Genomic DNA, 27,575 nt, shown 5'->3' with positions numbered 1-27,575 from the left:
AGATCCTCTCTAAATTGAATGCGATATTCAATTATCTACTAGACTTTCATTTTTTCTGAAGTGTAGAGACCAGAATTGCATGCAGTACTAGGGACATGTAAGCAACTCTTGGACAGGCACATGGAAGATAATACAATGAAAGTTATGTAATGAGTCTGATCTTAGAGTAGGATAAAAGGCTGTCACAACATTGAGGGCCAAACAGTCTGTACTGTGCTGGACTATGTTCTATGTACTCGAGTTGTGACCTGATCAGGGCACAATGAAGATTCTGTATGACTTCCTGGTGTTATTACATCAATGTTTCTACTTATGAAATCCAAAATTGCAGACAACTCATAGTCTTTCCTAACAACAACCCCCAACTCCTCATTTCCCTTCATACTCTTTAGAACTGTGCTATATCATTGATATTGCCTTCTTCCAAAGAATATCACCTTCTCTGCTAAATACCACTTACCAGGTTGAAGGAAGAATGAACATATCAAATGATAACTCTGCCTCAGTTTTCACCAACAGAGAAGGGTGTTAGTGGGGAAAAAGGCAACAGGTATGAGTGATGATATTAAATATGATAAATATAGTCAAAGAAGCAGCTCTTAAGAATTTGCTTAAAGTAGGAAAGACAGCGATCAAATGCTGCTTTGAGTACGGAGCTAAATAACAGATACTTTGAGGGGACTGGATAGCTAACAAGTTAACAGCTGTTCCAAAATGGAAAAATTGATAATCTAGCTGGCTAATGGCCAGTCAACTGAATGTTAAGAGTGTAATAAGAGATCAAAATTAAGATTTGTTGAGAAATTCTTTTGCTGATTAAAGATGAGAATGATGAGTATGGCTAGGAACTTGATAACAGGATACAAAGGAGACACTAGTAATGAATGTTTTTTGAAGTGGAATAGTCAGTGTTAGAACTTATTCTTCACAATATATAAGCAATCTGCAGTTGACTACGGTCATAACACTGCATTAAAAATTCAGCTGGCACTTATACAGGCAGTTTTGTTTACTATATATAGGATCATGTGCAACATCATTAGGATATGGGGAAGTTAATAAATTAACTTCAAGTGGAATTCAGCCTTACAGGACGTTAGCATTGATGTGTGCTTGAACATTAGTACTTTTTGATAATTGACTTTTACATAGTGAAGAGGCCATACAGTTAGTTTCCGCATGGAGTGGAATATGTGGATGATCAAGGATCTTTAGATTATTCAGGGGCAGCATGTTCACATTATGTGCTACAAAACTGAATCTCTGCAGAATACCCGTATGTTGGAGCTGTAATTGACCAGATGCTCGAGAGTCCCTGAGAAGATTCTGATTCAAACTTTGCAGAATATGGTTATCCAGCAACATAGAATAGTATAGCACAAGGACTTGCTCTTTGGGCTGACCATGTCTGTGTCAAACACAATGCCATTATAAACTAATAACATCTGCCTACACATGACCCCTATTCCTCTATTCCCTGCCTGTTCATGTGTGGGTCTAAATGCCTCTTAAACATTATTATCATATCTGCTTGTACCATTTCCCCTGGCAGCACGTTCTGAGCACCTACCACACTCCGGTAAAAATTTTTCCCTCTCTCATTAAATCTATGTCCCCAGCAGTTGACATTTCTACATTAGAAAAATGTCTGAAATGTAAGGAGAGATATATAAAATTGTAAGATGCATTTATAGGGTATATAGTCGAGTATATACCCTATAAATGCAGCTTACAATTTTATATATTTCTATCAGATTGCCTTTCAGTCTCCAAGACTCTAGTGGAAAAAAAATCCAAGTTTGTCCAATCTCTCTTTACATTCAAATCCAGACAACATCTTGGTAAACGTCTTCTGCACCCTGTCCAAAACCCCCACATCTTTCATATAGTATGGCCACGAGAACTGTACATGTTATTCCAAATGTGGCCTGACGAAAGTCTTATATGGCTGCAACATGACTTGTTAACTTTTATACTCAATGCCCCAAATGATGAAAGCAATCATTCTGTTTGCCTTCTGACCACTTTATTGACTTGTTCTTGAGTTGCCACTTTCAGAGAGCTATGGACTCACACCCCAATATCCCTCTGTATAACAATGCTCTTAAAGGTCCTACCATTTACTGTATACTTTTCTCTTGCATTTAACTTTCCAAAATGCTTCATCTCACTCTTGTCCAGTTTAAACTCCATCTGCCATTTCTCTGCCCAACTGGTCTTTATCCTGCAACATCCCTTCTTTGATAACCTCTTGAAAACTCCACCAACTTCTGTGTTATCTGCAAACATAGTAATCAGATCACTTCAATTTTTATCCATATATATGACAAACAACAGAGGTCCCAGTACCAATCCTTGCAAAACACCACTGGTGTCCAGATTTATATTAAAGTCCACCATTGACCTTTAATCAGAAAACACCCCACCACAATTAAACTTTGTTTTCTATGATCAAACCAACTGGCCAACCCAACTGCACTTCTGCCCTCAAACAAACCATGCCAACCACAACAAGGATAGAGTCCCCCAGGTTCTCACATTCCACCGATTAATCTGCAAGTCCAACGCATCATCTTCACCTTCCTTCCATTACCTGCAGTCTAACCCCATCACCAAAATGATATTTCTCTCTCCACACCCCATCTGCTTTGCACAGGGACAGCGACTCCCTCGTTATGTCCACAAACCCCACCTATCCCTCCTCCACACCTGGAACCTTCACCTGTGGCGGAAGGAGGTGCAAAACCTCCCCCCACATCCACACTCCACCCTCCCTCCTCCCCTCACCATCCCACCCTCCCCGCCCTACCCCCACCCCCACCCCCATCCCCATCCATAGCCCCAAAGAGTCATTCCACATCTGGCAGAGATTCATGTTCTTTTCCTCTCATCAGCTTTATTGCATCCTTTGCTTCCGAAGTGGTCTCGTCTACATCAGAGAGACTGAGCACAAACTCGGGAACTAGTTCACGGAACATTTATCGCCTGTACTCTACAGTCAATTTCCAGTTACCAGCCATTGCAACTCCCCCTTGCGCTTCCCCGAGGACATGTCTATCTTGGGCTTCCTCCACCATCAACACAAGGCCAGCCACAAACTAAATGAAGCACACCTCCTCTTCCTCCTCAGGAGCTTATAACCATACTGCCTTAACATAGAATTCACCAGCTTCCAAATTTCCCCAACCCCCACCTCATCCCAAACCCAGCCCTCCCTTTCCACTTTGTGCCCTTAACCTGACCCTACCTGTACATCTTCCTTCCCACCTATCCGCTCTACCCTTCCCACTGACCATTCGCAGCCACTTCATACTTGCACCCATCTATTGCCATCCCATCCACCTTTCCCCCAGCCCCATCCCTCCTTCTATTTATTTCTCAGCCACCTTCCCCTCCCCCAGTACTGATGAAAGGTTCCAATCTTAAACGTTGACTCCCTTCTCCTCTGCTGATGTTTGACCTGCTGTGCTTTTACCAGCTCCACTCTTTATGTACTCAAACTCACCATGGATCCCATGTTAGGTAATCTCCTGGACCAGCCTACCTTGAGGGACTTTGTCAAATGTGGTGAGGAAGCAGTGGATATGTTAGTGCAGAGTATTTTTAAAAGATTATTTAGTCATGGGATGTGGGGGCTGCTTAAGTGCTCTTGGACTGAGTAGCCTGCTAGCCCATTGAAGAGGGCAGCTATGAGTTAACAAATTTGTTGTGCATCCAGAGTCATATGTAGGTCAAACCAGGTAAGGATGACAGATTTCTTTCCCTAAAGAACATCAGTGTATTAGATGAGATTTTACAATTCGTTACAGCAGTCATGGTCACTATTGCTGAGACAATTTCTATTGCAGATTTATATTAAAGTCCACCAACAATCATGGTGATATTTGAACCCATGTTCCCAGCATATTAAGGTTGGACCTCTAGTTCACTGAAATTATCACTGCATCTTCCTAAAGGAAGGAATATTGCAGAAGAAATACATGGGTGACTATTTATAGAGGCAATAAGTGACCCAGAGATCCATGAAACCTCTTGAGTCCAAATATTTTCTGAAGAGATCTTTAATGATAAACAGAACCTGTACCTCAAAGGAGAGTGACCCTGAACTACATTACAACACTATGGAACAGCGGACTATTAATGCAGTGAAAGTCTCTTAAACTGTAATAAAGCAGGATTGAATTTGGTTGGAGATTCTATAGGTCTCTAAATACACAGCCCTTTTCCATGGTGTCTGAGAGGTTTATTAGCTCCATGGTGAAGACACATCACAAAAGCAAGTGGAAAAAATATGTGGAAATTTTGAGCCGTTGGGGAGAGCATTTAGGAATTTAAAAGGGAAATAATGTACAAATAATAGCATACTCTCAACATGTGGGTGGCACGGTGGCACAGTGATTAGCACTGCTGCCTCACAGCGCCAGAGACCCGGGTTCATTTCCCGCCTCAGACTGTGTGGAGTTTGCACGTTCTCCCTGTGTCTGCGTGGGTTTCCTCCGGGTATTCCGGTTTACTCCCACAGTCCAAAGATGTGCAGGTCAGGTGAATTGGCTATGCTAAATTGCCCGTAGTGTTAGGTAAGGGGTAAATATAGGGGTATGGGTGGGTTGCGCTTTGGCGGGGCGGTGTGGACTTGTTGGGCCGAAGGGCCTGTTTCCACACTGTAATGTAATCTAATCTAAACCAAGCACATCATTAAAACACTTTACATTTATTGAAGTGTTCGCACCAAATGAAAAAGCAATTTGCCTGTAGTTCTTTAAACTTAGTATACTAAACACTTAGTGACAACAAGGTGATGGCTTTGCTTCATCTGCAAGTTTGATCTCAAATATGTGGTAATTTAAATTTTTGCCATTTTAAATGCGTAGTTTTCTCCCACTCTAACCTCAGCATTCTCCATTCTTTACATTGCCCTACTGGAGCTCATTGGAATCTCGAATCCTCATTTTTCAATTAGATATTTCATGACCTTGCATACCCAGACTGAATTTAGAAATTTCATGTCATAATTGGAAAACTGCTTTCACATTTCTCGATAGCAGCTTCAGGTGACAGTCAGGTTTTTGCCAATAAAGGCCCCTCTAGTCCAGTTTTCCAATGCTTTATTCCATGATGACACAATATTGTGTTGGAACCATTATCCCTGATGCTATTTAACTAGTCCTGCCTCTGACTCTATCACAGACCTTCACTGTTCTTCTTTCCTCCCCTGCGTTCCTGCCACCACCAACCTTTCTGTCTCTCTGCACCTGATTAAAAATTGCTACAAGTGTAACTCAGTTTTAATGAAATGACATTAATTTGAAATATGAGTCATGATTTCCCCATTTTCAGGATATATGTGTGTCTATGTGTGTATACGTGTAAGGTATATGTGTGTGAATGGCATGTGCGGAGGCAATTGCATCACCGTCCTCATCATCATAAAAGCTTGCCAGGCTACAAGCTAATCAGTTTGCTAAGAGCCAACTGGCAAGCTTTTTGATTCACTGGAGGCTTTGGCAGAGAGCTTCTGCCTCACTGATGGGCTGAAAGGCTAAAATTGTTGATGATATTCGACAGCTGTATGACCCTCAATGAGTTCTCTGAACATTCCTGTTTGTGCTGCAGACGGTATAATCAAAACTTGCAAGCAGCTTATTTTCTGTATCTGTTTTACTGTGCTGGCTGTTTGTTACAGTATATAAGAGATAGAGTTTCATTCCAACTTATTGGACTTCACCTTGGACTGAGATCACGAACGGTGCCAGAATCAAACCTAAGCATCCAGACCAGCCATCGATCGAGGGGGTCTCCAACGTGCAGGAGGATGTGAAGCTCATTGCTTTCTTTTTCTTCCTTTTACACTTTTTTATTACTTAATAGATGGTTATACTTCAGTCTTTTATTCTTCTTTCATTTTCCATCTTTTGTCATTATTCAATAAATGGTTGTTTTAAGCAATTTAAGCAAATCCCTTTATATTTTCAGGTAACTACTCCATTTAATAGCAGGGCTCGTGAGTCTGAATATAGTTTTTGTTATGATGTACTTAAATGTACCCAGGCTCAATGGTTTTGAGATTCCTGACACTCACTACAATTAACATTTCCACTTCCCCAACATTGAAATATGTTATTGATGAATGGCTTGATGGGTTGAGAGCGCATCATCCATCACTGTGTTGCACTGTTGAAATTCAGCAAATGTTTCAGCCTTCAGTATCTCCAACTTCTATAAAAAAATCCTCCATCCATTCAATGTCAAGCACAGCAGGTTAATTAGCAATATAGATTCAACAGATGGGGTGAGACGTTAACGTTTGCATGTAATAACGTCATGCATCTCACTTCCTCCTCTGAAGGAATCAGCGTGTATACTTTTAGCAAAGGAAAAGCCCACTCTTTTGTTAAATTTGCCTTTCCTAAACTCTTCACCCGCAGCGAGTTGCAGTTTCAACATTCCAAATTCCCTATTACTTGGATATTAACAACGAGTTAAGCTTATCATCCAAAATTAAAGATTCATTCGTGTCAAAACAGTTTTTGGACGTTCACTCTGGCCAACAAATGAAATTCCAAATATGGTAATTTACCCACGTCCGAACACAACAGGAGCCAATTCCAAAAGGTAAATTATTACCAAGCTTTACAAGCCAAATTTTTGAATCAACATTTCACACATTCTTGCTTTAGACAACCATGATGGTCTTAAAAGGACATTACATTAACTGTGCATGTTCCACACTCATACAGGTACACACAGGCATATACCACATTTTCAAATCACCATACATTCCCAAAATGCAAACTCACTTGAAAGTATCCCCAGATCTCAAGCTCCAGGGCACAAAAACACAAAAATTGTACAAGATGACATTTAGCTACCAAAAAACAAAGCTGCATTCAAATCAGAATACAAAGAGGTAACACTTCCACAAGGTTCAGTGCACTTGCACAGCACAGGAACCTGGCTTCCAGTTCTTTCTTTTCTCTGGTGATAACCATCCCCCATCCTGGGATATGGAAGATCTCCAGAACATTGGGTTGCTTTTCCATTCTCTTACACATTTTCACAAATCCCATCCTCTTCACCAAAAGTATCTTGGATCACAGGGTGTATCCAAGCAGTTCTTTTTGTCATTTGGTTAAATGATAATGTGCATGTACACAGTCTCAATGGTTTCAGTGCATTCGAAAATGGTTAGCGACTTTAAGGAAGGAAACAGAATATTAAATTTGGATAAATTTACATAGATATATATCAAATAAATAGAATGAGTAATCTAGTAACTTTAAAAAACGTGATCATCTTAGAGAAAGAACAATCAAAGTATGTTGTGCCTGAATCAAACAGAAATGTTTGCCTTCTATTTTAAAATATCATAACATTATGTTCCATGGACGACAAATCTCTGCTGGTCTCTGGCATTTGATGTTGGTAATAGTTAAATTACAAAATTGGATAAATGAAGTAATTAAGAAGGGAAGCTAGTGGCAGAAGACAAAAACATTTGAATAACAGGTTGAAATATTAATTGAGGTTAAAATACATTTAATGAAAAGGAAGTTTAGATGTGAGCACCAAACTGATATCTTTCTCTTGGTGATACTTGTGTCCTTGTTTTTCTTTTTAAAAAAGACTGAATTGGTGATCAATTGTGATCAAATGTGGAGAAATAATTAAAACCACAGAGATCATTTGATGAGATCATGTGGGAGTCAAGAATGCATGACATGATCTTGGGACTCTGATGTAGGTGTGCAAAAGTGAATGTTACCTTGAAGATAACAAACATGGCATGGTAGAAAAACATGCACTGAAGAACGGGTCTCAGACATGTACACCTACTTGGCAAAAGGATTGGGGACTTGGAAGAGCATTAAAACATTGTTTAAACCAAGACACTGACACAAAATCCACAGAGAAACTGACTTTAAAACAATGAAAGTAGTATTAGTGAAAGGGATGTAAGAAGAATTATGATCAAAATAAAAAAGTGTGATTGGCTATTATGTCAAGATGTTACAGAAATTAAAGAATATAAACTCTGGAAGAGGTAATGGTGGACTGCGTGAAAGCTCCCACTGGACGACAGACAGATACCCCATCTTGAGCATTTGTATGATTAAACCAGTAGGTAATGTTGTAATAGAACATTGAACAGAGAACATAGAACAGTACAGGCCCTTTCGCCCTCACTGTTGTGCTGGCCTTCTATCCTACTCTAAGATCAGACTAACCTACTTACACTTCATTGTACTAACTTTCATGTGCCTATCCAAGAGTCGCTTAAATGCCCCTAATGTATCTGACTCTACTGCCACTGCTGGCAATGCATTCCACTCACACCCTACTGTTTGAGTAACGAGCCCAAATCTGACATCTCCCCTAAAACTTCTTCCAATTACCTTAAAATTATGCCCCCTCGTGATAGACATTTCACCATGAGAAAATGTTCCTGGCTATCCACTCTTTCTATGCCTCTCAACATCTTGAACATCTCTCATCCTTCTTCACTCCAATGAGAAATGCCCTCTTTCCCTCAACCTTTCTTCATAAGACCTGTCTTCCAATCCAAGTAGCATCCTGGTAAATCTCCTCTGCACCCTCTCTAAAGCTTCCACATCATTTCTATAATGATTCAACCAAAACTGAACACAATACTCCAAATGTTGTCTAACCAGGGTTCTGTAGAGCTGCAGCATAACCTCACAGCTTTTAAACTCAATCCCCCTGCTAATGAAAGCCAACATGCCATTAGTCTTCTTAACAACCCTATCAACCTGGGTGAAAACTTTGAGGGATCTATACACGTGGACCCCAAGATTCCTCTGTTCCTCCACACTGCCAAGAATCCTGCCTTTAACCCTGTATTCTGCAGTCAAATTAGACCTTCCAAAGTGAATCACTTCACATTTTTCTAAGTTGAACTCCATCTGCCACTTATCAGCCCAGTTCTACATCCTATCAATGTCTCTTCGGAACTTACAACAGCCCTCCACACTATCCACAACTCCACCAACCTTCATGTCATTGGCAAACTTACTAACCTATCCTTCCACTTCCTTATCCAAATTATTTGTAAAATTCACAAAGAGCAGAGGTTCTAGAACCAATTAGTGCGGAACACCACTGGTCACTAAGCTCCAGGCTGAATACCCTCTGTCTTCTATGGGACAGTCAATTCTGTATTCAGACTGACAGGTTTCCCTGTATCCCATGCCTCCTTACTTTCTGAATGAGCATCCCACGGGGATCCTTCTCAAACACCATGCTAAAATCCATGTACGCTACATCCACTGTTCTACCTTCCTCAATGTGTTTTGTCACATCCTCAAAGAATTCAATAAGGTTTGTGAGGCATGACCTGCCCCTCACAAAGGGTTAAAAAACTTGTATTTTACCACCATAAGAAAACTTAGCCCTGTTTTTTTTTCATCTACCTGTTCCCACTATATACCAGTCTTGAGAACCTTATTGCTGACAGTGGAGAGCATTAGGTGGATGACCATGAGTCCCAAAGGTTTTGTGGGTACCAGAAATAAAAGTTGAATCTCAATTTTTGGGCCACCTTCACCGTCCTGCTAAAGGATTGCGGACTCTCTCTGACCTGCCAGGTCTCCTGCATAAAGGGCATCTCCACCTTCTTGGGGGACTGCAAGAAATAAATGTCCCTCCAGATGCTGCCAGGCCAGCATTCTTTGTGTTTGCTGAAGTAATGTCTCCATTCTTTTGTCCCTAATTTTATTTTTTCTGAGGATATGTGTTTGGGATCAGATAGGGTCTTTCACATTTCAACTTTGGTGCATATGCCATCAAGTCAAAGACATTTCAAAACAGCTTATTTTTCATTATTTCAATTTTCAATTAATTTCCAAACTCAAAACACCTAATTGCTCCTGGGAAGCTCACGTCAGGTATATGACCTGCCTCTCACAATCTCAAAATGACTAACTTTTGTCTACTCTGTTCCTTGTTAGCTAACAACTTCTTTATTCATACGAATGTGTTAAGACAGTTAGTGTATGTGAAACAAGGCTGAGGTGTAGGAGTCTGTGGTAAGGGAACCCCAGGAAAAACAAAATGTGGAAAGCATAAGCTGAAGGTAAAGTCTGATTAACGTTAGAGCTGTAATGCTTGATACTATGTGTATTGTAGCACAAAGGGGGTACTTGCATAAGGAGATAGTTACCACTCAATGAAGCATACAATGATTCATAAAATTGGCAAGGAAGAAATTATATTGAAGAAATATCCTCAAGATGGATACAGATGAAGAGAGCTGGAGAAAGTTTGAGTCAATGCATAATGTTATTTTGCTGTTATTGAGTGAGGTGATCTATGGATAGGGAAATGGAGGATTAAAAAATTAAGGAACCTAAATCTGGAATATCCTGAATTCTAGAGCAAATTATGAAAATAGATTAACTGAAAAAATGTAACATTGATTAACAGCCTGCTAGTCTGGCAAACTCGCTTTTTAATCCCCCTCTCTCCCTCTTGCAGATTTCGTGGGCCTTCAGAAGAAATGGGATCCTTGACCCCAGGATGAGAGACAGAATAAATTAAATTGTGTGTATATATGTGTCATGGTTGAGCAGTGACTGTAATTAAGGATATTACTGCTATTTGCATTAGCATTGGATGCTGCCTGACCTGCTGTGCTTTTCCAGCACCACTCTAATCTAGACTCTGGTTTCCAGCATCTGCAGTCCTTGTCTTTACCATGGAAATTGACAGGCTCCTCTTAATTTGTGAAACCATCGGAGGCAGACAGGTACTTGGCATGACTTGTCGGTTCCATCACGGCCTTGACTGTACATTAGGGGTGGGATATATATTTAAGGGTTGGTCCCCAAAGGCTACTGTGATCATTAATTTGGAGATACGGTCCAATGTTGTATTTTTTTATTGGTGTTGGTTATTTTCATTGTCGTTTTAATCTTCTAGTGTAGACTACATTATAATGTTACTTCTTATTATACGTTCTTGTGCAGCTATTTCTGATTTGTGTCTGCATTTGCAATTGCAACATATGTCGTCAAATATCATCGGGATGGATTGTATACAATGGGCTGAAGGGCTAAAGTTATTGATAATATTCAACAGCTGCATAACCTGTGAACCATCTTGCACGTGCTGCAGATGGCACAATTAAAACTTCTCTTCTGTACTTGCAAGCAGCTTGTTTTCTGCATGTGCTTATCTGTGCTGGCTGTTTGTTTGACTGTCTAAGAAAGAGAGTTTCATTCCAAGTTATTGGACTTCACCTTGGACTGGGATCACAAATGGTGCTCAGAAGAAACCTAAGCCTCCAGATGAGCCATCGATCAAGGGGGCTCCAATTTGCAGGAGAGCATAAGGCTCATTGCTTTCTTTCCCTTCCTTTCACATTTTAAAAAAAAATTAATAGATGGTCATAGTTCAATCTTTTATTTTTCCTTCATTTTCATCTTTCATCATTACGCAATTAATGTTCATAGTTAAGCAAATTGCTGTTGTCGAGTCTTCTCTTAGTTACAAATCCAAAAAGAACCTCCTGGATACACCCTGTCATCCAAGACACTCACCAAAAGCTTTTGGCCAGAGGGTGGCAGCTTCTGGGTGCTGAACATCTTTGGTTGAGACCTAGACTTCAGGGGCTCCAAAATTGAGAAGAAATGTGGTTTTTGTTAAACGTAGCATGCAGTGGGAATTGTGGGGAAAGGAGAGGAGAGTGTTAGGTGGATCAGAGATAAGGTGAGGCAGTTGGTTTTTCGTAAGCAGACACTTTGGATCTTCTTTCCATGTGCAGCTACAACTAGTCCCAGACTGGGGCAAATGAAAGGACACCCCACATCCTATCAAACCAGACAAGCCAGACATTTCTATTACCAGCCAAAAAAGCAGATATATTGGGGAGGTGATGAGTTGAGACCCCTAACTAGCCATTAATTAACCACATAAATGTCTTAATTGCTGGTGTGTCAAGAAAGTCCTCAATGGATGTTCTTGACATCATTTAATTAATGAGGTGCCAAATAGGGGGCATATTTCTCTCAAAGGCTAACTTGCCATTAATTCCCATTCCCACTGCTTACAAGGAGTGGAGAATTCCATCCCTTAAACTCTGCTTGTCTCTCCACAGATGCTATCTAACCTGTGGAGTACTTCTTGTATTATTTCAGATTTTCAGCATCCACACATTTGCTTTTTTGTTACTTTCTTTACCAATTTTGTGTTGAAATCTAAATTTGTATAATATCACAAACATCTGCTTATTTACCAAATTGTCATCTGGTTCATTTTGGCATACGAGACCCTAAAATATATATATACTGAACACCAACAGTATAATAGAAAAGATATAAGCTGAGAGAATTTATGTGATTGATTAAGCTGCAGTTAGAATATTGTAACTGGTCATGTATGTGTCCTGCTTTGGAATGTGAGGTCCACAGATCAAATCCATGAAGATAATACCAAGAGGACAAGTTTCACTAACAAATAGCAAAACAAAAATTGAGGCTCTATTCAATGAAGCAGTGAAGGTGAAGCATGCCCTTTTAAAAAATACCATCAGGCAGCAGATAACAGATTACTTCAATATTAAATACATCAACAAAGAGAGGTTTGGGAAATACTCTTTCAAAATACTTCAGGCTATGTGAGGGCCACTCAGTTTCAAAAGTCTTAGTTCAAACATGGACAAAATTGTCAAATCCTAAATGTGAGGTGAGACTGGCTGTCCTTGACATCAAAGTCCTACGTGATTAATTGTGGCATCAAGGTGCCCCAACAAATTAGAATCAATGGAAATCAGAAGAAAAACTCTGCTGGTTGGAGTCATACTGCACACGTAGAAAAATGGTTGTTGGAAATCAGTCTTCTGAGCTTCAGGACATTTTTGCAGGGGTTCGTCAGGGTAGAGTCCTAGGTCCGATCATCTTCAGTTGCTTCATCAATCACCTTCCTCCATTGCAAGGTCAGAAGTGGGTATGTTCACTGCTCTTAGGCGTGTAATTTCCCTGAAGTATATAAGTATCAGGTTGCACAATGCGCAGTACATTTGCAACCCCTCAAATATTGAAGTACTCCATGTGCATATGCAGCAAGACCTGGACAATACATAGATTTGGGCTGACAAGTGGCAAATAACCTCTGAGTCATGCCAATAAATACTGTGGTTACAAGTGCAGATCAGATGCCACCAATCCTGCAGCGAGTAACTCGCCTTCTCAAAGTCTGTCCACTATCTCTCAGACAAAAATCAGGAGAGCTTTCCATTTGCCTAAATTAGAAAACTTCCAACAATATTCAAAAAACTTGAAAGACCCAAGAAATAGCAGCTCATTTGAATAGCATTCCTTTTACTATCTTAATCATTTACTGTCTCTATTGCTGTGCAGAGAACCAGGACAGTGTACTATTCGCCAGACTCTCAGACTGGAGCAAGCTCTTAAGCAAACTACCAGATAGAATTGTGGAGGGAGGATGATCTATGATCAGGGAAATGCATCCAATGGCAAGCTAAACACTCAGATTTGCTCAGGTTCGGCTGGAAGAAGAAATTGCTAGATTGAGCTTTACACCTGCGGGTTGGTTTGGAAATCTTGAGGGATGTGCTTCTTAATGGTCAGTCAATGTAATAGCATGGTGATGTGTAGAAGTATTGAACCCACTGGAATTTGGGAGGGAGTATGGACTATTGGAAGGATGTTGTGAAACTTGAAAGGGTTCAGAAAAGATTAACTAGAATATTGCTAGGGTTGGAGGATTTGAGCTACAGGGAGTGACTTAATAGGCTTGGGCTGTTTTCCCTGGAGTGTCAGAGGCTGAGGGCTGACCTTATAGAGGTTTATAAAATCATGAGGGGCATGGGTAGGATAAATAGACAAGGTATTTTCCCTGGGATGGGTGAGTCCATAAATAGAGGGTATAAGTTTAGGGTGAGAGGGGAAAAAGATAAAAAGGAGCTCAGGGGCAACCTTTTCACACAGAAGGTGATGCGTGTATGGAATGAGCTGCCAGAGGAAGTGATGGAGGCTAGTACAACTACAGCATTGAAAAGGCTTCTGGATGGGTGTATGAATAGAAAGCGTTTAGAGGGATATGGGCCACGTGCTGGCAAATGGGACTAGATTAGGTTAGGATATCTGGTCAGCATGGATGTGTTAGACCAAAGGATCTGCTTCCGTGCTGTACATCTCTGACTCCAAAACTTGTCAAGATGGCAATTCTGTAGACAGCATGTTGTAAAGTTTATTAATATGGTGTGGTGTCATTAGTCAAGTTAAAGCATTAGTGACACATTCGGCAATGTTTATTAATGTTGCTTTGATATTACTTTGTCTGTTATGGTAAAAGTCATAAAACGTAATCTTGTCCTGCGATTCTTTTATTCTAAATTGTAGGCTTGCAATTCTTTTTAAGTATGTAAGTTTTATAAAACATGTTTTGGGACTGTCTATATAAATTAAGGTTAAAATGAATGGAGTCATAGAAGTCTGCCTGATATTAATCTAGGTATTAAGCCTACTAAAGATTAAAGGAATGCCTAGGCTGATTTACTGGGAAGAAGATGCAAAGAAATTAACACTTGCTCACAACATAGCTACCTCAATACTCAGTCCATGTGATTAGATATAAAAGAGACCTAAGAGGCAACCTTTTCATGCTGAGGGTGGTGCGTGTGTGGAATGTGCTGCCAGAGGAAGTGGTGGAGGCTGGTACAACTGCAACATTTAAAAGGCATCTGGATGGGTATATGAATAGGAAGGGTTTGGAGGGATATGGGCCAGGTGCTGGCAGATGGGACTAGATTGGGTTGGGATATCTGGTCGGCATGGACGAGTTGGACTGAAGGGTCTGTTTCCATGCTGTAAATTTCTTTAACTATAACTTTGACTTTGACATTATGATGCAAATGGTTTTAGAGAGAAAGTGTTTCCAAAGTATCTCTGAACACTTACTAACACAGTGAGTCTGTCAGGGTTAAGTGAGAAATCAGATACAAACTGGAAGTTTGTGGGTGACCATACTAGATTGTGGGCCGAAGCTTGTGCTTAAATTCATAAGATCAAATTTGAGAGAAGTTAAGGTAAGGTTTAAAGATTTTTATGGCTCGTGAAAATTGAAGGATCAGTTGTAATACTCCCACTATGAAGGTCAACTCTGGGGTTAAAAGTTTCTAGGTTTTGAAAGAGAAAATTCAAAGCTGGAAAAATAATTTCAGACTGGTTTCAGAAGAATTGAATGTCCACTTAAAGGAAAATGTAACATGTTCCTGATTATGGTATTGTTTGCTTTGGTTGTTTTAAATGATCTGTTCTACACTACATTGGACAAACAGGCAGAAAACTAGCCACCAGGATACATGATCATCAACTAGCCACAAAAGGACATGACCCATTCTCACTAGTATCCTTACATATAGATGAGGAAGGACACCAAGTCGACTGGGAGAACACATCCATTCTAAGACAAGCTAAACATACTCACACACAAGAATTCCTAGAAGCATGGCATTCCAATCGGAACTTTATCAACACACACATTGACTTGGATCCCATTTACCACCCTCTGAGAAAAAGAATGGAAAGTGATGTCACCAGAGGAAATTATGTCATCACAGGAAATGACATAATCAACCCAAGGAAACCCAAATACATAAATGGAAAGTGGGCCATACCACCAGTGCTTCAGTCAGTCCATCTGGAGGCTCACTGATGATATTACCTAATATGGTGACAAAACATCTGAAAATGAACCTTCCAGCTCAGTGAGCAAACCTACATCCAACTCTGTTCTACAGTTTAAATATGAGTTTTCAATAAAATTGCTGTTGAGTTAATAGTGCTTTCAGTCTGTTTGTTGCTGTAAACATCTTAAAACATGAAGTCTAGTTGTGTCATCCATTCAACTATAAACAGGAAGTCTTTATTTATAAAATATAAATAAACATTTTCTAATCAACAGAGATATTATTACACACATCTGGAACACCTGGAACCTGAATCTGGTCCTCTTGGTTTAGAGGTAAGGACATTATGACTGTAGTTCCAGAGCCCCCTGAAAATATTAATACTATTCTCCCTGAGAATTTTAAAACTTTGTTGCATTAGGCCTTATTTCTTGAAGTATTTACAGCTGCAGTTCCCTTTTGTTCCTGGTATGTCAAAGCAAGATTTAATTAACAGAGTAATTAATTAATTAGCTTTAATTGATTTTGAAATGCAACTTTTGTTTCACTTCCTTTGTGTTAACCAGACACCAAAGACAAGCAATCTACAGAAGGTTAATGTCCCGGCTCTTCAATTTCCCGCTTTTATTGTGACATTTTGGGCTAGATTGTTGCTCTCATTGTGTGGTGATAATCTGATGAACTGCATAATGAATGGGGCTACAAGATTACTGTCACACTTTGGAGACTTCACCTTGAATATTTCTGATAGACTCATGGTCAGAACTTACTGAAGAATGCTGTATTTCTATCATTTTGTACCATGAAAGCTAACTGCTAATGTAATTCTTTCTGTATAATTTTGCAACTGACAATAAAGCCATGTTTGTAATTTAACTTGTCTGTCATTATGGATTTCTTTTCTCATAATTCAGGGATACAAGAACTATTGACTCTATATTATTATACACTTAATGGTAAGGTCCTAGGAAATGTAGCTGAGCAAGCGATATGTGGATAAAGGTGAGGGAGAAGGCGATGGGGCAGAGGGGGGAGTGATGGACAGGTCCGGAGGGCGGTGTTGATTGGAGACTTGGGAGTGGGATAATGTGGGGGGGGGGAAGAGGGGAATTGAGGACGCTGTTGAAATCCACATTTGTCCCAGGGGGAGTTAAAGTGTTCAGCCACGGGCGGTCAGGTTGGTGGACACAGTTGTCCCAGAAATGTTCTCGGAAACATTTGCAAGATGTGTCCTGTATCCCCAATGTAGACAGGACACCTTCTTGTGGATCGTTTCAGAGAACATCTCTTGGACACTCGCACCACCAACCCCACTGCCACGTGGCTGAACACTTCAACTCCCCTTCCCACTCCATCAAGGACATGCAGGTCCTGGACCTCCTCCACCCTCAAACTGTTACCACCTGATGTCTGGAGGATGAATGCTTCGTATTCTGTCTTGGGACCCTGCAACCACATGGGATAGATTTGGATTTCAGCAGCTTCCTCATTTCCTCTCCCCCACATTATCCCAGTCCCTAGCCTCCAACTCGGCACCGCCCTCCGGACCTGTCCTTCACTCCCCCCCGCCCTCTCCCTCACTTCATCCACCTATTGCTTTCTCAGCTACCTTTCCCCAAACCCCAACTCCTCCCATTTATCTCTCAGCCCCGACCCACAAGCCTCATTCTTGATGAAAGGATTATGTCCGAACCATCAACTCTCCTGCTCCTTGGATGCTGCCTGACCTGCTGTGCTTTTCCAGCACTACAGGCTCAACTCACTTTGTACCTGGCAATCACCAGAAGAGAGTTAGTATAATGTAAAATGGGTAATTGGTTTTCTAAGAGGAAACCCAGCCAGTGGTAATACTTACTTCGTGACACTCGCACAAGCTCTCCAATGCTGAAGACTCCAGACTTTATAAAGCTGTCTTCTAGATATGCTAAAAGTGAAGAGAGGAAAAATTATTTTAGGTGTCTTACTAATTAGTTAAATGACTTCACCTCTGAAAAGGTCTTAAATATCTATTCCTTTGAATAAACAGTGCCAGAAAAACATCACTTTGTAAATAATTGATTCAGATTAGAAGGGCAAGACCTTGTAATGAAGTAATGACCCTTTTTTGTAGCTTTGGACTCATAGTATGAAGACCAGAGTTCAAACATGATATTTTCACTGAGTCTGTTTGCTAATCAACAGCTATAGTGGGAAGATTAGTTTTTCCATCAGTGAAAAATGACTGGAATGCTCGTGAAATGTTCAACACTTGGCCATCGTGGTTATTCTAAACCAGAGTAAGAAGGGATGGAATCGGAATAATAATCCAAAGACTGAAAATGCATGTGCTGAAAGGAATATAATACTTTTTTTTAAGATGGTTTTATTTGTGGGCCATAAGCTGTAACAAGGGTGACAAGAAACAGTGATTTTGGCATAGTTGCAGGTGGCCAATGAAGAACAACGTTACATAGCTATACATTAAGAGCAGCATTTTTAACATTCCACAATCTGGAGCTATTGTTTTTATGAAGAAAGCTTATTTTTGTCATCTCAGGAATATTAGAAAACAAAAATTCAAATCAAAAAGTAGGTTATATATGGAAGTATAAGTAATTTGTATTTCTTAAGCAATAGTCTCTTTCCAGTCTTGTACATTATGCTATATTATGCTTACACTCTTGTAATTTAAAGTAAAAGGAGAGTGTACAAAAGGATTACATTGCCAAGTGATGGTTGTGGACCTGAATATCCATAGCAATTGCAAAAAAGTTTAAAATACTGAAGATTGGGGTTTCTATTGTCTACACATGTATATAAAGAAACGACCAGAGTTCATTAACATACATTTGATCAGGAACTGTAAAGGCTGGAGTTTGGAAAGTGTAAATGATGTGTTTCACAGAATGTGGAAAACTTGATTGTATAGTTTGAATGTACAGAACACAAATGTTGCTAAAAAGAGACATGAAGTTTTGCACTTTGCAATGGTGTACACAAGAAAAAAACAACTTTAGAAGGAAACAACAATTTATACAGCATGAGAAGAGGACACTGATTGATTGGACTGTGGTTAACATGAATACAGCACAAACTGTTAACTGTCTTGAACAACAAATTAAATTCAAGCCTGGCAAGTTGAATCTGATTGGTCAGACCACTGCCATGTGGAAAAATGTATGGACATTCCTTTTGCCACACAAAGGACAGGACTCTATATGCAAATAGCCACTTTGCGTTTCTTGGGGGGGGGTCCAAGTACGAGAGATCAGGATGACATCTGCAAGAACTCAATGACCTATTAATGCAGGTGCTTCATGAATGATCTAGTTTCTTTCTTGTTTTAACCAATACATTAGTGTTGCACCTTGAACAAAATGAGAACTGACTGCTCTTTTGGAGAAATTGTGAGCAATTCTTTTCCTGCACTATAGCAATTACTTTAAATTAAGGTATAACAATAAAAGAAGAGACATTAATAAGTATGCAGGAAGGTAATTCATACATTGGGTATTTTTGCAAATGCAAAGCCAGAATTAATATTCGTTATTTATGTAAGGTGTTACCCTGCTGGACTTTGTTGAGGGGAGGTGATGGTGATAGTTGTGGGAATCAAAATACTCACCCACCCAGAAGTAAAGTCGATGTCAAAATGACTGAGTTTATTATAAATGGCCTTACAACAATGAATAAACTGCCTGCGGCCTAAACAAGCAGCCAGCTACCAGCTCTTACAATCCAAATGGTGCCAGAACACAATAATGGGTTTGGTGGGGCTATGAAGGCCTGCGGAGATCAAAGAGACAGGGAAACCCTGGGCTTTTAGTGTGGGGAATCATCACACACCCAAGAGGAAAAGGGGAGAAACAAGAATGAAGCATCCTCATGTCTTCATAACCCCACACTACCACTCCCAGGTGAACTGCCATAAGGGACCTAGAGCTTGACAGCAGAATACCAAAGATGGCCACTGCTCAAAATGCATCAGGCCTCAACCCCACACAAACAGATAGGAAGAACAGCCTGGTTTGAGCAGTATTTTAATATGGACATTTCACATGTTGTTGATGTGTTGTAAAACATTAACAGTGGTTTCTCAAATGGTCACATAGATGTCTTTGGAATGAAATGACAAACTGGCTGATTTCTGCAGTATATTTTTTGAAGGAACTATGGAATAATAATTGGGTGATCATCCAGTATCATAGAGTAATAGAGAACTAAAGCAAATAAAAGGCTATTCAGTTTATCACATCTGCACCATCAAAAATAAACACCTAAATGTCTAATCCCATTTTCTAGCACTTGTTACATTGTCTTGAATGTCTTTACATTGCAATTGGATGTCTAAATACGTCTTAAATGTTATGAGGGTTACTTACTCCCCCACCCTTATAGACAGTGAGTTCCAGATTCCCACCACTCTCTGGGTGAAAACATTTTTCCTTACATTGGGGAAGTGATGATGAGTGATATTAATGCTGCACTGTTAATCCAGAGACCCAGGTAATGTTCTGGGCAGTCAGGTTCGAATTCTGCCATGGCAGATGATGGAATTTGAATTCGACAAAAAAAAATTGTAATTAAGAGTTTAATGACAACCATCAATACATTGTCAACTGCCAGAAAAAAATGGTTCACTCATGTCCATTAGGGAAGTAATCTGCCATCCTTAGGTGGTCTGGTCTAAATGTGACTCCAGGTCCACAGCAATGCAGTTGGTCCCTAATTGCCATCTGAACTATTAGGGATGAGCAAAAAATATTGCCCTGGCTGGTGAAATCCTCAACGTATGAATGAATTTTAAAAAACCACGAAACCTTCTGCCCCTTCTCTTAAATCCATGCCCCGGTCACTGATCCCTCCATCGAGTGGAATTGTTTCTTCCTGTCTACCCTATTTAAGGCTATAATTGTATACATCTCAATCATATTTCCTTTCAATCTCCTTTGCTCAAAGGAAAATAACTCCAGTCTGTCCAGTCTCTCTTTATAACTAAAATTCACCAGCCCAGGCAACATCCTGGTAAAACTCCTCTGCACCCTTTCTATTGCTATCACATCCCTCACATAATGTGAATTCCAGGGATGCAGACAATACTTTAGCTGTGGCCTAATCAATGTCTTTTCACAATTCAGGCATTACCTCCCTGCTCTTAAACTCTATGACTCATTTAATAAAGGAAAATATATCATATGCCTTATTAATTTCTCTATTCACTGTTCCTTTGATCTTTGGGGTGCTTCCTTGGTCCTGATGCTTATAATGTATTCTCTTGCTTGTTTGTCCTGCTCAAGTGCATCATTTCAGATTATTCTAAACTGAATTTCATTTGTCACTGATCAGCCCATCTGATCAACCCATCTATATCTTCCTGTAATCTAGGGGCCATCCACCTTTCTATTTATATACTAACAAGGGTAAGCCATTCAGGACTGAGATGAAGAAGAATATTTTTCATTCAAAGAGTTGTGAACCTGTGGAATTCCCTCCTACAGAAAGCTGTCGGGGTCAGTTTGTTAGATACATTCAAGAGGGAGCTGGACAAGGCCTGTGTGGCTAAATAGATCAAGGGGAATGGAGAGAAAGTGCGAATGGGATACGAATATTGCATGTTCAGCCATGATTATACTGCATGGTGATGCAGGCTCGAAGGGCTGAATGGCCTACTCCAGCACCTATTTTCTACATTTCCATTTATCATCCCATCAACTTTTATATCATGTGAATTTACGGATCAACCCATCTACATTCAAGTTAAATAATTTATATAAACCACAAACAGCAAGGGCCCCAAAACTTACATCTGCAGAATCCCACAGGAAAAGGATCCTGGTTGTAAAAGCTCAACCTTCATAATTGCCACTTCGCCAATTGTGAAGCCAATATGCCAATTTTTCTTTGATACCATAAGTTTTTTGCATTTGCTAACCGTATCCTATGGGAAACCTCATCAAAAGCTTTGCTAAAGTCCAAGTAGACAACATCAAATTATTGCCCTCATCTACATACCTGGTCACCTCTTCGAAAAATTCAATCAAGTTGTGTGCAGTTCTGGTCACCTCGCTGCAGGGGGTGTGTGGAGGCTTTGGAGGCAGAGGAGGTTTGCCAGCATCTGGCCTGGATTTTAAAGTATTAACCATAGGGAAAGGTTGGACAAACTTGGATTGTTTTTTTCTAGAGCATCGGAGGCTGAGAAGGTGACCTGATAGAAGTATATAAAATTATCAGGGCATGGATAGATTGGATAGTTACAATCTTTTTCCCAGGGTGCAAATTTCAAATACTGAGGGGCATAGGTTTAAAGTGAGAGGGAGAAAGTTTAAAGGAGATGTGCGAGGCAAATTTTATTTTTGCAAAGGATGGTAGATACTTGGAATGCATTGTCAGGGAAGGTGGTGTAGGCAGAGACAGAGGGTTCTTGGCATAGTAGTAATGCCCCTTCCTCTGAGCCAGGGGGCCCATGTTCAACTTCCACCTGCTCCAAAGGCATGTAATCATATCCCTGAAAAGGTTGCTAAGAAAATATCTATAAACACAAACAGTAGCAATGTTTAAGAGGCATTCACGCAGGCACATGAACAGGCAGGGAATAGCAGGATATGGACCATGTGCAGGCAGATAGGATTAGTTTAAAATGGCATCATGGTCAGAACAGACATGGCAGGCCAAAGAATTCCTATGTTTTACTGCTCTATGTTAATTGACATTAATTATTTAAGAGATGCAGTGCAAAATGGAGCACCAGGGATAACTGTCCGCTCTGGGGAAGGAGACCAGGAGCACCAAGCATCCTTGGGGTCAAGGTATACTCATGAAAACATTTAAATAATGGAATCTGACCCCTGACCCCATGAACCGTGAAGGGGTCAGCACCAGTGGTGTGAAGTACCACATGGATTTTCAGGGGAATGTTCCTGCCAGTCTACCATCAGGGATTGATGAGTAATTGCTTTCCATAACATGGTCAGTATTTTCAGTGTCCACTGGATATTATCCTTGCCTCTGATTCAAAGGTAATGGATTTAAGTCCCACACCAGAAGCTTCAAAACAGAATCCAGGCTGATGTTGCAGTGCAGCAGTGAGAGATAAAAGATACAATCTTCGCCGAGTTCAGCATTTGATGAAGAGTGTGGATGCATTGTATGTGAGGTCTGCTTCATTCCCTAGCCTGACTGAACAAATCAAACAGTCTCTTCCCTCTTTCAGTTCTGGCCTCTTGAGCATTTACAATTTCAGTTGCTCCACTACTGGGGACTGTGGCTTCAGTTGGTGAAGCTCTAATCTTTCTGGAGCACTCGAGCTACAGGGCCAGGCTGAATAGGCTAAGGGCTACTTTTCCTGGAGTGTTGGAGGCTGAGGGGTTAACTTATAGAGGATTATAAAAACATGAGGGGCATGGATGGGGTGGATACCCAAGGTCTTTTCCCCAGGGTAACAGAGTCCAAAACAAGAGAGCATAGGTTTAAGGTGAGAAAGGAAAAATATAAGAGACCTAAGGGTTAACTTTTTCACGCAGAGGATGGTGTGTGTATGGAAGTAGCTGCAGAGAAAGTGGTGGAGGCTAGTACAATTAAAACATTTACAAGGCATCTGGACAGAGACATGAACAGGGAGGGTTTAAACGGGTATGGGCCACATGCTGGCAAATGGGACTAGGTTAATTTGGAATGTCTGATCTGCATGAACTAGTTGGACCAAAGGGTCTGTTTTCATGCTGTACAACTCTAAGACTCTATGACTTAAATTGGTCAGATATGACCTCCCTTTACCAAAACCATGCTGACTCTTCCTAATTAATCCCTACTTCTCCATGTACAGATTAGTTTTATCTCTCAGAATTTGTTACAGTAGTTTCCTCACCATATAGGTTAGGATGACTGATCTGTAGTTTCCTGGTGTAACCCTTGCTGCCTTCTGAAATGACAAGCTTTCTGATTTCTATGGCATACTTTTGAAGAAAATGTGGAATAACATTTAGGTGTTTGTCCATTGCTCCTGACACTAACGTGTGTGTATACTGTTATGTACCAGACCAAACCCCCTCAACATATATCAAAGAGGTAGCCTAGACTCTAATTTTTTATTTTATTTAGAGGCAATTGTAAGGCACTGTGTTCCAGATATGATTCAATTCTCAATATGACTCTATGTCTCTAAATGGTCCACTACCAGGCTTTAAGCAAAACACACTGACAACATCGCTAAAGCACAAAAAAAATTGGCATAACTTTAACTCCATTGAAATATTTAATAAAGTATATTATTTAACTCCTAATTTACTGACTTATTATCAACTTTTGCAGTGTAGCAGCATCACATATAAACACACCCTTGGCAAAGGCAAATTCAGGAAAATAGATTTTCCCCATGTTATCTCCTTTCCAGTCCAAGAGAAAGGAACACTGAAAGAACACTGAAAACAAAAGCAGAGAGAGAACTCAAGCTTTCTCCTGCAGCAGAAAGAATGCCATATCCATCAGTTTCAACTGCCAATTCCAAAACACAGCCAAAAGCAAAACTAAACCCCTGGGTCTGTGTAGGCCTAACTCCACCCACTCATGCTTCTTTCATCTTAAAAAACACACTTAGGTAGCTCAAAACTGTTGACCAATTGCTTCTGAAGCAGATGTGTCGCCATCATAGTGTCAACAGCTCTCTTCAAGATACACAAGACAGAACATCTCTTAAGGGCACAGTAACATCACAATACCCTACACTGTAAAGTCTGGCATGTATCTTAAGTAATTAATAATTTTAGACTAACTTAGATTAATAATAATAACTAATATATTATAAGTAAGTATAACATTTTATGAAGCTAAGGCAACTGAAATGTTTGCAACATACTGTAATTCAGTCATGATCTCACTGTGTGATAGGGTGGACTTGAAGATTTGAAGGAATTATCTCTGTTCTTGTGCTCATGGACCAGTTGCCAAAACATTCCTTACTAAACATGTGCCTTACTATAAGTTTTCAAATCCAAATAACTGACCATTGCAAGGAGCTTGTTGCTTGGGTTCACAGCACAGCCTCCAATGTTCTCTGCTTTCGTTGCATCAAAGGTTTGATGACATCAGCCACAAGACCAAAACTAATTAAAATTCCTCTATGCAAGGACTTATGTCAAGTCTCAGGGCAATAGGTTGAAATCAAACACATTTTTCAGTTATGCAGCTAGGTTTATGATCCAGTTCAAAACTTACTTTGTTTACATTGTTTTTATTTAATTCCATATGAGTCTCTCACATTTTTAACAAGACCCTAAGAAAGCTGTAAAAGCATTGTGTTTGCCAATTTCCAGGGACAATGTTGGTTTTTGCATACAAATGGAGATGTCTCTCCTGAGCTTTCTGCCGCAACGTGTATATGTTCTTTTATTTCTATATTTACATGTTGCAGGTCACACTTTCAAAGTCCTGTGAACATTTTTAACATCTTTTAAAAAGACAACGTGGCTCCAGATGCAAATTCCACAGCGGTCTAAAAAGGGAGAATCAGATGCAATGTCACACCAATGGTTGCAAAAGGAACTTCAAATAACAGTTGTTCCGACAGGGAAAAGGCTAACCAAAACAGACTGGACTCTCGTGGAGACAAGGATAACAATGGGCTGACAGCAAGTCACTCCCTGTGCATTATGAAAAAAGCTGCAGACACACCTTGGGTTTTAAACATTGAAGAACACACAGCAGGATTAAAAAGATAGCTTCAACTCTATTGGAATGTGCTAGTAAACTGAAGTCGCATCTGGCAGAACAAAGAGGACTGTGGTTATTGGAGGCCAAGCATCTCAGCTCCATTAATCAGAAACTAAAGTGGCCTGGTAAGATACATACTGAGGCTACAAGAGCAGATCAGGAGATAGGAATTCTGCAGTAAGTAACACACCTCCTGACTTCTCAAAGCCTGAACGCCATCTACAAAGCACACATAGGAATGTGATTGAAATGTATGTTCAGTTGAGGGAAAGACGAATGGGTCTGAGACTTTTTTTAAACTTAAATAATGGAAATTATGAGGACATGAAAACAGAGCTAGCCCACATGATTTGACAAATTAGGATAAAAGGCCAAATAGATGGATAAGGATATTTTAGAATACAATTAATAGATGCTTTGCAAAGAGTAAGAAATACCATAAGTGATGGACCATCATCTATGGTTAACTAGTAATGTTAAAAATAATATCAAATTAAAATAAAAGTATAAAATTGTGCAAAGACATGTGGCATTATACAGACTGGGCAAAAAGTGTTTTTAAAAAGCCCAAAGAATGACCAAAAGATGTATAAGGAGGGTAACATTTGAGTATGAGAGAAATTGAGATTTTGGTCAAGAGAAAGAATGAAGCATATGTCTGATGTAGATGGCAGGAATCGAGTGAATCCCTAGAAGAGTATAAAGGCAGTAGAAGTATATTTAACAGGGAAAGTAGGAAGGCAAAAAAAGAGATATGAGTTGGCTTTGGCAAATATGGTTAAGGAGAATCCAAAGGAATCCTACAAATACATTAAAAAAAAGGGTAACTAGGGAGAAAATACTGCCCCTGAAAGGTCAACAAGGCTGCCTATATATGGAACCGCAAGAGAAGGGGGAAATATTAAAGGGGCATTTTGTGGCAGCACATTGGCTCAGTGGTTAGCACTGCTGCCTCACAGTGCCAGGGACCTGGGTTTGATTCCTGCCTTAGGTAATTGACTGTGTGGAGTTTCCATATTTTTGCCATGTCTGTGTGGGTTTCCTCCAGGTGTTCTGGTTTCCTCCCACAATCCAAAGGTGTGCAGGTTAGGTGAATTGACCATGTTAAATTGTCCATGGTGTCCAAGGATGTGTAGGTTGAGTGCATTTGTCAGGGTAAATGTAGGGTAATGGGAAATGGGAATACTCTTCGGGGTGTTGCCATGGACTTGTTGGGCCGAAAGGCCTGTTTCCACACTGTAGGGATTCTATCATTAGTATTTACTGTGGAGAAGGATAATGGAAGCTAAAGAACTTGGGGAAATAAATAGTGACATCTTCAAAAATGCCATTATTACAGAGGAAAAGGTGCTAGATGTCGTCAAATGCATAGAGGAAGATAAATCCCCAGGACCAAACCAGGAACTTTGTGGGAAGCTAGGGAAGTGATTGCTGGGCCTCTTGTTGAGATATTTATATCATCGATATCCACAGGTGTGCCGGAAGGCTGGATGGTGGCTAACGTTGTGTCACTATTTAAGAAATGTGGTAAGGAAAAGCCAGGGAACTATAGACTGGTGAGCCTGATATCAGTGGTGGGTAAGTTGTTGGGGGGGATCGTGAGTGACAGGATTTACATGCATTTGGAAAAGCAAGAGTGATTAAAGATAGTCAACATGGTTTTGTGTGTGGGAAATCTTGCCTCACTAACCTGATTGAGTTTTTTGAAGAAGTAACAAGAGATTGATGAAGGCAGAGTGGTGGAAGTGATTTATCTGGACTTTAGTAAGGCATACAACAAAGTTCTACATGACTGGTTAGCACAGTTATATCACATGGAATACAAGGAGAACTAGCCATTTGGATACAGAACTGGAGAAGACAGAGGATGGCGGTGGAGGGTTGTTTTTCTCACTGGAGGCCTGTGACCACAAGGATCGGTGCTGGGTCCACTTCTTTTTGTTATTTATATAAATGATTTGGTTTAAATAGAGGAGATATGATTAAGTTTGCAGATTACACCAAAATTGGTGGTGTAGTGAACAGCAAAGAAGGTTGTCTCAGAGTACAGCAGAACTTTGACCAGATGTGCTGATAGGCCGAGGAGTGGCAGATTGAGTTTAATTTAAATAAATGTGAGGTGCTGCATTTTGGAAAGGCAAACCAGGCAGGGCTTATACACTTAATGGTATGGTCCTAGGGAGTCTTGCTGAACAAAGACCTTGGAGTGTAGGTTCATAGTTCC

The 27,575-nt window shown here is 40.1% G+C and overlaps 1 protein-coding gene across 14 annotated transcripts in view; it reads right to left on the bottom strand.

The window, feature by feature from the left end:
- The window catches only part of LOC140487439 (nuclear factor 1 B-type-like), a 628,152-nt gene that overhangs the window by 122,923 nt on the left and 477,654 nt on the right, over window positions 1–27,575 (bottom strand). For all 14 annotated transcript variants that reach the window (XM_072586906.1, XM_072586916.1, XM_072586907.1 and 11 more), the window contains exon 4: window positions 17,523–17,591. In XM_072586906.1, the coding sequence (XP_072443007.1) occupies window positions 17,523–17,591 (69 nt within the window). The remainder of the gene's footprint in view (window positions 1–17,522; window positions 17,592–27,575) is intronic.

The sequence above is a fragment of the Chiloscyllium punctatum genome, chromosome 2 (genome assembly GCF_047496795.1).
Source record: "Chiloscyllium punctatum isolate Juve2018m chromosome 2, sChiPun1.3, whole genome shotgun sequence".
Lineage (NCBI taxonomy): Eukaryota > Metazoa > Chordata > Chondrichthyes > Orectolobiformes > Hemiscylliidae > Chiloscyllium > Chiloscyllium punctatum.
This window is presented reverse-complemented; position numbering and strand designations above follow the sequence as displayed.